Source organism: Xenopus tropicalis, chromosome 10 (genome assembly GCF_000004195.4).
Source record: "Xenopus tropicalis strain Nigerian chromosome 10, UCB_Xtro_10.0, whole genome shotgun sequence".
Taxonomy (NCBI): Eukaryota; Metazoa; Chordata; class Amphibia; order Anura; family Pipidae; genus Xenopus; species Xenopus tropicalis.
This window is the reverse complement of record NC_030686.2, coordinates 15,626,532-15,641,877: the sequence shown is the minus strand read 5'-3', so window position 1 is coordinate 15,641,877 and position 15,346 is coordinate 15,626,532. Positions and strand designations below refer to the sequence as shown.

Genomic DNA, 15,346 nt, shown 5'->3' with positions numbered 1-15,346 from the left:
GTGTTCAGGTGTTTTCAAGCTCAACAGGTTTCTGGAATGCAGTTAGCACAAGACATATCAATTTTATTGTTAATGAACTCTCAACAAGATTGTGTTGCAGGGCAAACATACCCAGTTTGACCCACTTTCCTCCATCTTTTGAAGAAAGCAATTTCAGCCGCTGCCACCATTGTATAAACCCTTAAGAGGTGACATTTATATGCCCTGTGCCAGCTGCTTATCAAACCACCACTTCCTAACCAAACAGTGTGCCCCTTCCCCACTGGCAGAGGGCGCAGGTATAAATCACTGTGTTTATGTCTTTATCAAGGAGATACATTTGAAGGTAAATTAATAATTAATAGTTAAGTAATAGTTTGTTTTTAGGTATCTTTATCTTAATTATCAAGCTTAGAACACCACAGACACTATGTTATATAAAGCTGTCTGTAGTATATTTTATGTCTTCTCCACTTCCTGGATTTACGCGAGTTGATGTCTTAACTCCTGCTGGGTATGGGGCAGTCAATCAACTGTCTGGGTTCTGATTACAGAACATTTGTCCACTAGTCCAAGTGCCAAGAGTGACAACATTTAGAGTAGAACAGGTTCCCTGCCTACTGGTTAGCAAAGGGAATTGCAGCCAAAAGTAAGAATGAATATGGAATTTCTCTCAGAAAGCAAGAGATATAGAGACTATTTGGCCATTTTATAAGTGAGCATTAAAGATATACACAACATTAGCGTTATTTGTTTTCTAGGCCTGAAGACTATCGTTGGTGCCTTGATCCAATCAGTGAAGAAGCTCGCAGATGTGATGATCCTCACCCTCTTCTGCCTTGCTGTCTTTGCCCTCATTGGCCTTCAGCTCTTTATGGGAAATCTGAGGCACAAATGTGTCCGATGGCCACCCCCTGATGACTATTTCATGCTTTATGACAACAGTACCTTAAACTCCACACTATATAATGATACAATGATCAACTCCACTCTCAGCAACAGCACAAATGTGTTCGACAACGACACCATTGACTGGGGTGCCTATCTCAACGATGAAGGTACGACAGAAAAGCAGATATTAACTTGAGTAAACTATGAGATAGAACTACATAAGTAAACGTCAGTCATATGTAATTGATGTATTCATTTATTTTGTTATTAACTTTATGTATTTTATTCACAAATTATAAAAGCAAATTTTTACTTCCTGGATGGAGCAAATGATGCACTTCTGTGTGGGAACAGCAGTGATGCCGGGTAAGTGGACAGTAATGTCTCCCTTACTTTTGTATGTTAAGGGTACCATTATCTGATATGAGCTCTAACAGGGCAGGAACCTTTTTCTCCTATGTCTTTGTGGCACTTTGTGTATATATTTAAGTTTTGTCCTCCCTGTTTTCTTATGGTATATATAGAGTTAGGTATTAAATGACATGATGTTGATAGTGGGACAAAAACTTAAGGTGGCTACACACGTGGCGATCTGCGATCTTTCATGTGACCATCGGTCTCACGAAAGATCGTCAGACCGGCCACTAACCTTCAGGGCTGAAACAGCAGATAAGGAGGTAGAAACAATAGGATTTCTACCTCCTTCTGCCGATTCAGCCCTGACGGCAGATTTTGCTCAGGCGCCTTCTATGGCGCCCGATCAAAATCTTTTGACCTGGCCGATCGGTGAGTCGACTGATATCAGCAGCCTCCTGCAATACCGGTCGACTCGCCGACTTGCCATACACGCACCAAATATCGTACGAAACGAGGTTTTGTACGATATTATTGGTGCGTGTATGACCAGCTTTAGAAAGGCAATCAGCCTTAAAAATGTGCTACAAGACTCATTTTATTTTTGTCAACAGGAAATGTCCAGAAAGTTACACATGTATGAAAACTGGGAGAAATCCGAATTATGGGTACACCAGCTACGACTCATTCAACTGGGCTTTCCTTTCCCTTTTCCGATTAATGACACAGGACTTCTGGGAGAATCTTTTCCAGTTGGTAAGATCCCTTCAGGGAGATTAGATCAGTAGTCCCCAAACTATGGGGGATGGTTTGGTGCAGAGATAAAGTGGCCATTTGGGCCATCTGGACATCATGCCTAACTGCTCTACACCAGAAAACTAAGCTTAGGGGTGAGGTTTGGAGTATAAAATTATTCCCTGTCCTAGATATTTTTGAAACTATGGCTAAATGACCAATGCAGCAAATGTTTTTCCTATATCTGTGGCATTGTGAAACAAATGTTGCCCCACCTAAAAATTGGACCTCCAAGTGAAGCTTGATGTAAAATTATTTAACAACCACTACTCTGAATACATAAAACATTGAAAAATGTCTTCCTATCAAGGCATTAAGTGCAAGGGCTATGGTTCAACTTTTGTCCCCTGATACCCCTTCTTTAAATAACTGACAAGGTAGGGGGACTCCAGGGGATGGGGGCACCCTTGTATCCCCATGTGCATCCCTTTTTGTATGAATTGCTGGCAGGCCATTGCTGCTTACACACAGTGGTCAACACTGTGTACTACAGGCGTCCCCAACCTTTCTTACTTGTGAGCCACAGTCAAATGTAAAAAGACTTGGAGAGCAACAAAAAAGTTCATGGAGGAGCCAAATAAGGGCTGTGATTGGCTATTAGGAGCCTCTATGCACACTATCAGCTTACAGGAGGCTTTATTTGGTAGTAAATCTTGTTTTTATTCAACCAAAACTTGCCCCCAAGTCAGGAATTCAAAAATAACTCCCTGGTTTGGGGGCACTGAGAGCAACATCCAAGAGGTTGGGGAGCAACATGTTGCTCATGAGCTACTGGTTGGGGATCACTGGCGTACTATGTTCATAGAAAGCATAAGTGACAGGTGTTAATGGGGGGAGGCAGGGGGATGTGTGGGCAATATACAGGCACTTTGCACCTAAGAGCTTATTTCATCTCTCTTATAATGCAGACACTACGAGCAGCTGGTAAAACCTACATGGTCTTCTTTGTGGTGGTAATTTTTCTGGGGTCTTTCTATCTGATCAACTTGATCCTTGCTGTGGTGGCCATGGCATATGCAGAACAGAATGAAGCCACTCTGCAAGAAGAAATAGAAAAGGAGAAAGAGTTCCAGGAGCTTTTGTTGCAGCTAAAGAAACATCAAGAAGAGCAAGCAAGAAGGGTCAGTACCGTGTTCTTGAGTCATAGCCAGTGGAGGTTTATGGTGTGAATGAGTGGTGTGGAATTTTCTCATTGATTTAATATGCCCATCTAATTTAGGGGCTTTATTGCAACAGTGCAATTACCCATAGCAACCAATCAGGAAGTTGTATTGCTATTCAATTCCAGCTTGTTTTCTAACATCTGGACTAGAACATGTGGAAGCATGAGAAATCTGGGAATGACTTATTGTTTTTTTCTCGGGATGCCCCGAATCCAGGATTCAGTTTGGGATTCGGCGGAGATTTGGCCTTTTTTTAGGATTTGGATATGGCCGAATTCATGCCTCTGGCCGAACCAAATCTAAATCATAAAAATCACATGACTTTTTGTCACGTAAACACAGGTTAAAATTTTTTCCCATCGTTCCCAGATTTAACCCTTTCAAGACGTAATCAGATAATTAAGATTCTCTTTGGTATTCGGACGAATCCTTTATGAAGAGTTCGGGGGTTCGGCCTAATCCAAAAAAGTCGATTTGGTGCATCCCTATTTTTTTCTACTGTAATGACAGGTGCAGTGGCCTTCCAGAGAGACCTCTAGATAGGACTCTACGTTTAGATGTATCTAAGCCTTTCATGTTGGCTCTTTTCTAGAATACATAGGTTTATCCGTGTGGGGTTTCTGCTGTGGTTTGTATCCAAGAGCAACCTAAGCGGCTCACAAAAGTTGTTATTGCTTCTAACTGTAGTAATGTACGGTGCTCCCTTGACCTTTCATATAACTGTAATCTGATGAGCCGATCCTTCTCATATTTACACTTGCACAACTTGGAGAAAGAGCCAGCACAGCATTGAGCAGATCAGAACCATGACACACTGCCAGGGAGAGATTTTAATAAGGAGACATTGGGTCTGTCAGGCTCCTATGTACTGACTGTGCCTGAGTGGGAATAATTAATACTAGGTTTCTAAATACTGTACTTTTTAACAGTGTCTTTGGGTAACTGCTATACGGCTATCCTATCAGAGTGTGAATCCATTAGCATGCTAATTATAGACCCAAGGCCTTAAGAAATGTATCGCAGGGCCTCAGAGATTGGCTGACGCACAAAATAATATGGTGTTAGCAAAAACAAATATTTAACAGATGTTATCAAACCTGAAAAACCTAATTTAATATATTTTAGCCATGCTATGATCAAAACTTGCTTACAATGAGGAAGAGAGCGAATAACTAGTTTCAGAGCTTCTTCACCATTGGTAACTTCTATTTAAACCTAGAAGTTTACTATATGTGTGTTGGAGTGCCAAGGATCTGCCAAGAAAAAGCCAAACCATGGAACAGTGGTGGTGCTCTTCTCCTATCTCCTGCCCAATGGTTCCTGTAAGGATACTGCAGAATCCCTCAGGAATTTACACAGTTCCCTTCTGAATGATTGCTCACAACTTGCTGCGCCACTTCAGAGCTCCTGCCGCCGGCTTCCTAAAATAGAGTCTCTAACATTCTTAACTAATGATTGTGCACAAGCTTGGCCTTTAAAGCTTCCTCTTGTATCTCACCAACCTCCATTTAACACAGTATTATTCTGGCAGCCATTTCCTATCTTAGATTAATCCACTTGTTAAAGAAAAGGCTTCTCGTATTTCTCTTATTGCTTTTACAAATAAAAATACATATTCTTTGGAATCTGAGCAAGGGTATGGCTGACATGTCTTAGCTAATAGGTCATTTGCCTTTATACAGTATACAATATTAGTACTGATCTGATGTTTGGCCCTGTATATTGAGGTTAAATTTTACAAATCAAACTCAAATGACTAGTGCTAATTAGCTCCTTGTTAAAGAATATTTATTACACACCATTGCTATATCAAGCTTAGGACAGTACAATTTCTATGCTAAGTGTTCTAACAATTATTATGTCTGGAGTATACAATAACCCAGCATTAATGACCACACAATCATGACAGCAGGCTGTGCACATGATCCATAAGGCTGTGTCCCAACTAGCTTCTTGTAAGGAGAATATTTTACTAAGCCAATATAAAAATGAAGGAAAAGCAATTTATCAAACAAAGATTTACATTGTATTTCCTTCCTATAATCAGAACATAGTGCCATCTCCATTCTGGCCAACCATAAAAATGGGCCAATTTAACTAATAATATAAAATATATAAATATAATAAATATATATATATATATATATAAATATATAAATATAATAATAAAAGAAGATCAAGACTTGTCTATATGGGAAACCTTGACACCCAAGATATGATGATATTGAGGAAACAAAACCTCAATATATCATTGTGTAGAAAAGTACATTTATGATGTACCTTTATTTTACTTGAAGACTTTATTTAGTTTCAGCATTATAAGTAGAGATGAGCGAATCTGTCCCGTTTCGCTTCGGCAAAAATGTTGCGTTACAAAAAAAATTGTCACCCTCAACTATTCTTTTGACGCTCGTGACTATTATTGCGACAATTTCTGGATGCACGACTATTCTTTTGATGCCAGCGACTATTCTTGCGACAATTTTTGGATGCGCGGCGAATTTTTTCATCTGTTTCGCCAAACAATCTGCCAATGGCAAATGCGGAAATTTGCCGCAAATCCATGCCTGGCGATTCGCCCATCACTACTTATAAGCCATAATTTTACATGGGTTTCATTTAAGGTACATGCACTTTGAAGACCACTGACAGTTCAGTCAACTCAACTAAAAGACTTTTGGAGACTCTTTCCCACATGATTTTATGGGGACTGGTAAAATAAAGTTTAGTGATAGGAAAAAATAATTTCCAGTTCAGAGGTATTTAAATGAAATAGGAATTCAGTCATGAGAACATAGTTCCATCTATTTTCCAGAAATCCAGCGTTGCCTCAGTTGGACTTCTGAACGCAGAAAAGAAAAATGCTCTTTCAGAGAACACTCTTTCTGGGGATGGCACAGAAAATATGGACTGCAATGGGCGAACTGTGCCCAAAGTTATAATTGAACGTGCACCCTCAATGGAGGATGTGAGTATCAAATACAACTTGACTTCACTGTTTTTATTAGTTGTTTTTAAGTAAACATATACATAGCTCCCTTTAGCTCATAACAACAGATTTATAGACGTGTTAGTGTAGCATCCCCCATGCTATGGCATTAGTAGTTTGCAGGGCAGCAAATCATACAGCCCAAATCTCAACCTAACTGGCCTACAGTTTAAGCCCCAGACCAGAGCTTTGGCCCCCCAGGGGTCAGCAATATAAGTATTATTGTCCTAAAGTAAGATGGCTCACATATTATGCTGCACCTGAAGGGCAAACTGAAACTATGGACTCCAGAAGGCCTTGCCAAGTAGCCGTGGTATGTAGTTCCCATGCCTGGAATTTTATATAAAAAAACCCAATGTGACAAAGTGCTAATTCTGCTTGTAGATTTGTACCCCAAGATCAGCACAATGCTATTTTCATATACTTCCCAATGCACCCATATCGCACACACACAATGTTCACATAATACCTGAAGACATGACATCAAATCTTACATTTAGCTTATCTGTCAGCAAGTAAGTACCAGCAATGTTCTTTTAATCCATAGAACATTGTTCCAGTCCCTTTAAATATCAATTGGCCACTCTGGGCTGCCATTGCTCTACCAAGGCACACTAATAGACTGTTAGTGCTAAATGAATATAGAAATGCTAGACTCAAAATATGCTCACATGTGGTCTGTTTACTTGCTAATTGTTTACTTGTTTCCACCGTTTCACAGACAAGCTCAGCACAGTCAGACCAACAGAGGAATTCTAAAGTTTATTTGGAGGAGCCAACTCTGCAGAAAAGAGCAGAGAGCACCCACAGTGTCCTATCGGAAGTAGCTCTTGAAGGTCTGTATGATGAGAGAAGATTTTATACACAGGGGTTTGGATTGCTATGTTTTAATGAAATACAAGATCTAATAGTACATAGCAACTTGCTCCTGCTTAAATTTCTGAACACAGTCTTCTTTTTGTACTTTTGTTTCTCAGTTATTGATCTTAAACAAGAGATCTATTAACTTGTTTTTTATTAGATCTTGGGGGTTCATTTACTTGGAAGTTCCCACCAAAGTGTTTCCGTTTTGTACAATTCTAAAATCTTAGTAGTCATGCTCAAACATACTAACATATGGTCAGTGTTGGACTGGCCTACCAGGATACCAGGAAAACTCCCGGTGGGCCCAGTTGTAAGTGGTCCCTCCTGCTCCTGACCATTTGGCCTGCTTCATGGTCATTCCCTATTTGTGAATGGGAACAAAGAGTAGAAGTAGATGGAAGGATAGATGCTAGCATGTAAATAAAAGAGACTAGGAGAATAAAGATGTTGGGTGAGCAAAGGAGAAAAACAGTTTGGAGAGTGGGCCCATGGTCTAATGTTTTCTGGTGGGCCTGTGGGGTCCCAGTCCGACACTGCATATGGTGCTAGGGTGGGACTCAGTATCTAACAATAAACCAAGACATGGGCACAGGATCCCTTCCCCACACCATCCTTCCTGTGGATACCCAGTACACAACAATTGAAAATTGCCACCTATATAGCTAGTGGGTTGTGTTTGAACTTGAGGAAATAAAGTCTTTAATGAAAGTCCAAGAATTCATAATTTTTCTAACACTGTGCCTCCTGGATGCACTAACCTCTGTACTTTCACAGAACTGGAAGAGGCTCATCAGAAATGCCCTCCTTGGTGGTACAAGTTTGCTAACACCTTTTTGATTTGGGACTGCTGTGACCTGTGGGTGAAATTTAAGGAATTTGTAAGGTTTGTGGTCATGGATCCCTTTGTTGACCTGGGAATCACCATTTGCATCGTGCTTAACACCCTTTTTATGGCCATGGAGCACTACCCAATGACTGAGCAGTTTGAGGGTGTTCTGAATGTAGGAAACTTGGTGAGTTCTCTTTGTTCCATTTATGCTCAGGCTGAGTAGTCATGTAAAAACAGACAGACACATGTAACCCTGTAAACTACAGACATGGGATGGCATATTAGCTTGGCACTCACATAGACAGCCAACTACACAAAAGCAACTGTGTTCTAATAGAGGAGTAGTTTTGGGATTTCTGTTGGTCCAGAAGGTGACCACACTATACTAATCTTAAACTTGTCATTATAGAACTCAACCTACTATAACTCAAAGTGTATCAAGTATGGCAGATAAACATCAACTTCAATCTCTAATGTAGACTTCAGGTTGGGCCAATCCCATCTGCTTTAGCTCCTACTATGGAGTCTGTTGGCTTGGAAAATGTATGTATTAGAACATTGCTGTTTAGTGGAGTCCTGTGGGCCAGTTGTGGCTTTCCAGGGTATTTTTATGGCCCTAAGATTCCTCAAGAGTGGTATTGACTCCTTTGGATAACACTATCATTTCATCATGACGTGGCCTCAAACATGTAGTATAGTATATAATTGGAATCTCTGTTTCATCCTCCTTCTGAGCTTAGGTGTGTTTAGTAATTTTCACTGTTGTCTGTTCTGTACAAATGATTTTCTCAAGTCTTTTTTACTAAAATATATTTGTTTCTTTTACAGGTCTTTACTGGCATATTTGCAGCTGAAATGTTCTTCAAGATCATAGCCCTGGATCCATATTACTACTTCCAAGTGGGGTGGAACATATTCGACAGCATTATAGTCACTTTAAGTTTGGTGGAGTTGGGCCTTGCAAATGTGGAAGGTCTGTCCGTGCTCAGATCGTTCCGTCTGGTAGGTATTTCTGCTGCTTCTGTATATATATATTAAGTAGTGTTGGGATTAAGTAGTGTTAGGATTAGTGGCTATTGCATCAAACCAAGAAGAGAGAAAAAATTTAAACAGAGCAAATAGGATTCTCACTGAAGGGTTAGCCCATCTCTGTGGTTGTTGGACTATTATTATTGTTATTATTTATATATAGCGCCATCAATTTACGCAGCACTTTACAGAATAGAGGGGTACAAAAGACATAACAGTTAACATGTACATATAAACAATACACAAAAACGGTTTGCAGTTACATTGGATGAGGATCGGAGATACTAGGGGGAGGGCCCTGCTCGCAAGAGCTTGCATTCTAAAAGGGAGGGCTGAGACATAAGGTCAGGGTAACTAGCATGGCGTTAGAGTTCATGTAGGTGTGTAAAGTGACAGTAAGTGCGGAGTGAGAGGAGGAAACCAGTGGTTAGTGAATGTTTGGGGGTTTAGGTTATAGGTTTGAGTGAAAAAGTGAGTTTTAAGAGACCGTTTAAAGGTTTGGAGAGTCTGGCAATACCTAATGGGACGGGGAAGGGTGTTCCAGAGGATGGGTGCAGCACGTGAGAAGTCCTGGATGCGGGAATGAGAGAAGGTGATGACTGAGGAGGAGAGAATGAGGTTATGTGTAGAGTGAAGGTTCCATCAAGCTCCAACCCTTGATATTATGTTGGAGACATATAAGATCTATTTTCTTTTAGGTTTAACCTATTTTTCAAAAACAATTAAAATAAAAGGTGGTACTTCAGGGCAAGCCAAATATTAAAAATGAGCAGAAACCAATACACAAAAATCTGCAAATTAAATTAAAAGAAGGGTGCTCTACCTGGTGTAATACATTCACATAAATGTATTAAGTGATAAAACTGCACTTACAAAATTGTACTGACAAAATTGACACCACAATTTTGTAAGTGCAGTTTTATCACTTAATACATTTATGTGAATGTATTACACCAGGGAGCACGCACTTTTATTTTTCAACAGCCCCCTAAAAAACTGCAGTGGGGGCGGGTAAGAGTTATCCATAATTTTAGAATTTACCCAGTTGTTCTCAGAGAAATGTAATATGCAGTAAAACTGTGTGTACTTCTGCTTGCAAAACTGTTTTAACAAACTGTCCGCACAACATCACGATTTGAAATCTAACCTATGTCTCAGGATAGCACGCATATCTTGGTTATGCAATTTCAGCATTTGTTTTTACAAGGGGTTTATATATGGTTTGCTAAGGAAGCATACACAGAAATACCCAAGTGGTATATGAAGCCGGTAATCAGTAAGTGTTGTTACCCATCTCTAAAACCTTCTACAACATTGAATTTCCATAGTTCTGTGTTCCCATTATAGAATACCCTAGGAGTTCTCCTCTATCTTCTCATCCAATGATCTGTTTCTATTCACATATATCATGACTGGGACAATGCAGTCTTCTTCTTATACACAAAATGTTAGCTTAATCCAGCTGGACCACCAGCTCTGGCTGATATAAGAAATAACTTCATGGGAGCTTATTCAACAAATAGTACTACTAGTTTAGTAATAGACTGTTCTTTCTATTCTCTCTGACTAATATGAAGTATTTAATGTTTCAAGCCCAGGGTGTTCAACCTAGCCAAATCATGGCCAACCCTTAACATGCTCATCAAAATCATCGGTAACTTGGTCAGAGCAAATGAAAACCTCACCCTGGTGTTGGCCATCATTGTCTTCATCATAAGCATCAGCTAAAATCTCCCCTAATGTAGACTTCAGGTTGGGCCTATCCCATCAACTGCTTTGGGTCCCACCATGGGGAATGTATATAAGCTTAAAATATATATATATATATATATATATATATATATATTAGACTATAGCATTGCTGTCCCATTGGAATTCTGTGGGTCAGTTGTAACTGCATGGAAGATTATTCACAAAACACTACTACAGGTATAGGACCCATTATCCAGAATGCTCGGGACCAAGGGTATTCCGGATAAGGGGTCTTTCCGTAATTTGGATCTCCATACCTTAAGTCTGCTAAAAAATCAATAAAACATTAATCAACCCCAATAGGATTGTTTTGCATCCAATAAGGATTATTTATATCTTAGTTGGGATCAATTACAAGGTACTGTTTTATTATTACAGAGAAAAAGAAAGTCAGTTTTAAAATTCTGAATTATGTGATTAAAATGGAGTCTATGGGAGACGGGCTTTCCGTAATTCGGAGCTTTCTGGATAACGGGTTTCCGGATAAGGGGTCCGATACCTGTACTAGTTACTGTTCTTTCTATTCTCTCTGACTAATATCAAGTATTTTAATGTTTCAAGCTCAGGGTGTTCAAGCTAGCCAAATCATGGCCAACCCTTAACATGCTTATCAAAATCATCGGTAACTCGGTCGGAGCACTTGGAAACCTCACCTTGGTGTTGGCCATCATTGTCTTCATCTTTGCGGTGGTGGGGATGCAGCTATTTGGGAAGAGCTACAAGGAATGTGTGTGCAAGATTGCCTCTGACTGCGAGCTACCACGGTGGCACATGCACGATTTCTTCCACTCTTTTCTCATTGTCTTCCGTATCCTGTGCGGGGAGTGGATAGAGACAATGTGGGACTGCATGGAAGTGGCAGGGCAAGCAATGTGCCTGGTCGTGTTCATGATGGTCATGGTGATTGGTAACCTGGTGGTAAGTTGGATTTTCAAATCTCCACATCACCCCTTACTCAAACCAGAAATGGGACAATATCTGGCCCCAGGCCTGTCTGACTGTAGAGGTCTCTAATGTGTTGACCATGGTCATTTAGAATGACTAAAGCTGGCCATACACGTACCGATAAAATCATGCAAAATTTAGTTTTGTTCAATTTTCAGACTGTGTGTGGGCTCAGAATTATTATTTTTGCACTATGGCGATCAGTCGTTTAGTCGATCGACAAGGTTAGAAAATCTGCGCATATGTTGTGTATCTGATGATATCCTTGGGGGACCTACAATGGAAGTCAATTTCGTACGATTGGTGCCAACTATTTCATATTGAGAACATCCTTTCGATTTGTTATTTTTATCCTACAATTTCAGTCTGAAAGGTAGTTTTAGATCTTTGCATTTAAGCATACGACCGATATCCGAACGTTTGTTGGAAAAAGACTAAAATCTGAACGTGAATGGCCAGCTTTGACACTTTTAGGATGGAATGCATTAGTCATTGAGCTACCTGTCTCTAAATAATTAATATAAAAGCAAATAAGTATTCACCCTAGTAGATAATGAATCCAGTTGCACACAAACTCGCACCCTGTATGCTGAGCATGTGTAGTTAAGGTAGGGATTCTACAAGGTGCAACAGTTGTGGCAGTCACTAAATATTGCTTTCTCCTATATTTCATTAAAGGAAATGATTGTGCTCATAGCCTACTAAATTAAGCACTTTTGACATTCCCAGTTAGCAACTTCTGTGACAATAATGACATTATCATGCTCAAGGACAGTTGGCGTGCTTTTGGCAAGCATTAGTCAGCTGAATGTTAACAGCCCACAGATTATGTCAAGTGCAAGCGGACACATGTATCTCAAAAGTTTATTTTGTAAGTATGGCAAAGGGTCTTTGTGTTACAGAAGTATGTGGCGAAATTAGAAGCAGTGTTTATTTCTTTACATCCGACAACCAAAAAGAGGGTTGGCCAAATTTACCTCCACACTGGTAGCCAAATTTCCAACATAAATTTCCAATTAGAAGCAGTGTTTATTTCTCTACATCTGACAACCAAAACAAAGGTTGGCCAAGTTTACCTACACACTGATAGCCAAATTTCCAACACAAACCATGATCTGATCATTGGGTAGATGCCCCAGAGATCAGTACAGCTCAGGCATTCACTTGTTAGTCCAATATCTGGCTTATCATACTTTGCTGGAGGATCTACCATTTTGTTTCACTCTTCGATAATTCTTCTTAGACTATATAATGATCTTCATATTGCACACCTGCTCTTTACTTTAAAAAAAGGCTTTTTAATGCTGCATACATATATTGCATAGAGATACATCATGCCTTCCACTCTCCCATTATCCACTTTTTCCCTTTCCAAAACTCTCCAGTCAATCTTGTTGCTCCCCAACCCCTTGGATGTTGCTCCCAGAGGCCTCAAAGCAGATGCTCATTCTTGAATTTCTGGCTTGGAGGCAAGTTATGGTTGCATAAAAGCCAAGTATAATGCCAAACAGAGCCTTCTGTAGGCTGCCAGTCCACATAGGGGCTATTAAGTAGCCAATTATAGCTCTTATTGGCACCCCCAGGAAACTTTCTTATGCTTGTGTTGCTCCCCAACACTTTTTCAGTTTGAATGTGGCTCTTTAGGGTATGGCCTAGCAAGACGTTGAGTTGCCATTATTGGAAGCATGGCCTACATGGAAACACTGACTAGAGACATGGAACAGCCAAGCCAAAAAAGCTGTAGCTTGTATGAATCTGATCTCTACAAACTCACAGTAATTTCATGCAATATAAAGTCTTAAGAGGCTGCTATTTATAAAGTATTGCCAAAGATAATTGGACCAAATGTTCAAGCTTTAATCACACACTGTGCCTCTTCTGCCCCCGTTTTTATAAACCAGAACTACAGGAAGAATGGGGCTTATTTGTTGTTGTTTTCAAACGTGTTCCATGCCAATAACACAGCTCCAAAGCACATGCTGTTTGTCACGTACAAATATAGGCCCAATGCTATTTCCTCCAGAATTCCTTTAAGGCTAAAACAGGACATTAAGAGGAAGCAACTCAAGTAGCTTAGTAATCCTGTCAGAAAATAGAAATCCAAAAGCGAGTGTCTGGGTACCTAACTGCAGTATTAAACAAATGGGAGACAAGATGTCAGTGTAAAGGTTCTATTTACATGCTCTGAGCGGTACCACTAAGAGCTGGTTATTGTTTTCAGATGTGCTGTTGGCACTACTGGGGGGCATCACACAAGCAGTTTACAAGGGCTTCATACACACAGGATTTTTTCCATTTAAGATTTATTAAGGTTTTATTTGCGAACAGGGAAAAGGTGCAAAGTGCAAAAAGAAGGTGAATATTTGTTACAATGAACCTAGCCCCCCATGTTTTGTGCCAGTCACTGCCAGGTGCCAATCTTTGCAGCTCAGAGCATTTTTAGCAAGGAATTTGAGTGCAGCTTGTGGGATACGGAATGCCTTCATGGCTCTCTCGGCTAGCCCCTTAATACCTCCCAACCGTCCCGCTTTTAGCGGGACAGTCCCGATATTATAGCACTTCCCGCTGTCCCAGATTTATTGTTGGATGTCCCGCTTCTCAGCATTGCCATTTAATTGATTGCTGTGCCTGCTCTGCTCTGGGAAAAAAAGCCTGCCCCCTTAACTCTTGAATCTTCCCTGCTACCTCAAGCTCACAGGTTTACCTTGATCTGGGAGGAGCATTTGTGACAGGCAAGGGCCAACTATCAGCATTGGCTGCATTCCTCTCCTTGCTCCTGCTCACTGGGTCAGGGGCTGAGGGGGGCTCTGTCTTTTATCAGGCAGAAGAGGCTGCTGCCTTTATTTGTGTGCTGGGCAGTTTCACCTTCCCACCCCTAACATATCTCTCTCACTCCTGTGAATCTCTGGCAGAGCACAGCATGCAGGGGAATAGGAGACAGAGGTATCGCTGATCCGTTCACAAAATATAGCAGACATTTAAAAAGGGCCCTTATAAGTTTGGGAACCTTAGGCTGGCCTTGATAATATGGCTAGAAATTCTAGTGGTACATTAATATTGTATTGCTTTCAACTGATTAAGAATGGAAGGAAATAACATAGATTTATGTACCACTGGAATTGGCCCTGTTTATAACTTTGGCAAATGCACAGAACTGTTGGCATGTCTGAAGTTGATATGCCCTCTATCAATTTCATGTAGTAATTTAACTGGGATGTCTGGGGTTAATATGCCCTTTATCAATTTAATGTAGTCATACTGGCACATTTGAAGTTAATTTGTCCTTTTATTTAGTGATTATACTGGCACATCTGGGGCATGTAAAGTGGGTGTTGCATGTGGGGCGTGGTCACAAAGCAGGCGTGGCCAAAAAAATTTGCCACACTACCCACGTCACATATTTTTGTGCCTCTTTCTCTTAATGAAATGTTGGGAGGTATGCCCTTATGACTACAGTGCTGCCAAAAGCAGGCAGCAGTATTCATTTGGGAGGCCTAGGGCCTAGGTTAAAAGTATGGCTGAAATAATACACCTATTAGTGAACCCGCCTTTGCACCCCCCTGTTAGCAAACTGATGTATTTTCTCCTTTATCGTGTGCATGTATATTTATTTCACTTCATTTACGTTTCTATTTTAAAACCATATTCAGATTTACCTATAGGGCTTATCCTAATACATTAACTCTCAGTCTTAAATGCTGATACAAATGCCCTCAGCATGCATGGGAGAAGTAACAGGAAAAACACTTGTAGGGT

General features: G+C 40.3%; 1 protein-coding gene across 9 annotated transcripts in view; it reads left to right on the top strand.

The window, feature by feature from the left end:
- The window catches only part of scn4a (sodium channel, voltage gated, type IV alpha subunit), a 102,047-nt gene that overhangs the window by 62,837 nt on the left and 23,864 nt on the right, over positions 1-15,346 (top strand). For all 9 annotated transcript variants that reach the window (XR_004220652.1, XR_004220653.1, XM_018089322.2 and 6 more), the window contains 9 exons: positions 741-1,037; positions 1,173-1,236; positions 1,839-1,980; positions 2,928-3,140; positions 5,998-6,150; positions 6,893-7,007; positions 7,810-8,048; positions 8,693-8,866; positions 11,207-11,563. Coding sequence is in view for 7 of the 9 variants with exons in the window: in XM_018089322.2 (XP_017944811.2) it covers positions 741-1,037; positions 1,173-1,236; positions 1,839-1,980; positions 2,928-3,140; positions 5,998-6,150; positions 6,893-7,007; positions 7,810-8,048; positions 8,693-8,866; positions 11,207-11,563 (1,754 nt within the window). In the remaining 2 variants the exon portion in view is untranslated. The remainder of the gene's footprint in view (positions 1-740; positions 1,038-1,172; positions 1,237-1,838; positions 1,981-2,927; positions 3,141-5,997; positions 6,151-6,892; positions 7,008-7,809; positions 8,049-8,692; positions 8,867-11,206; positions 11,564-15,346) is intronic.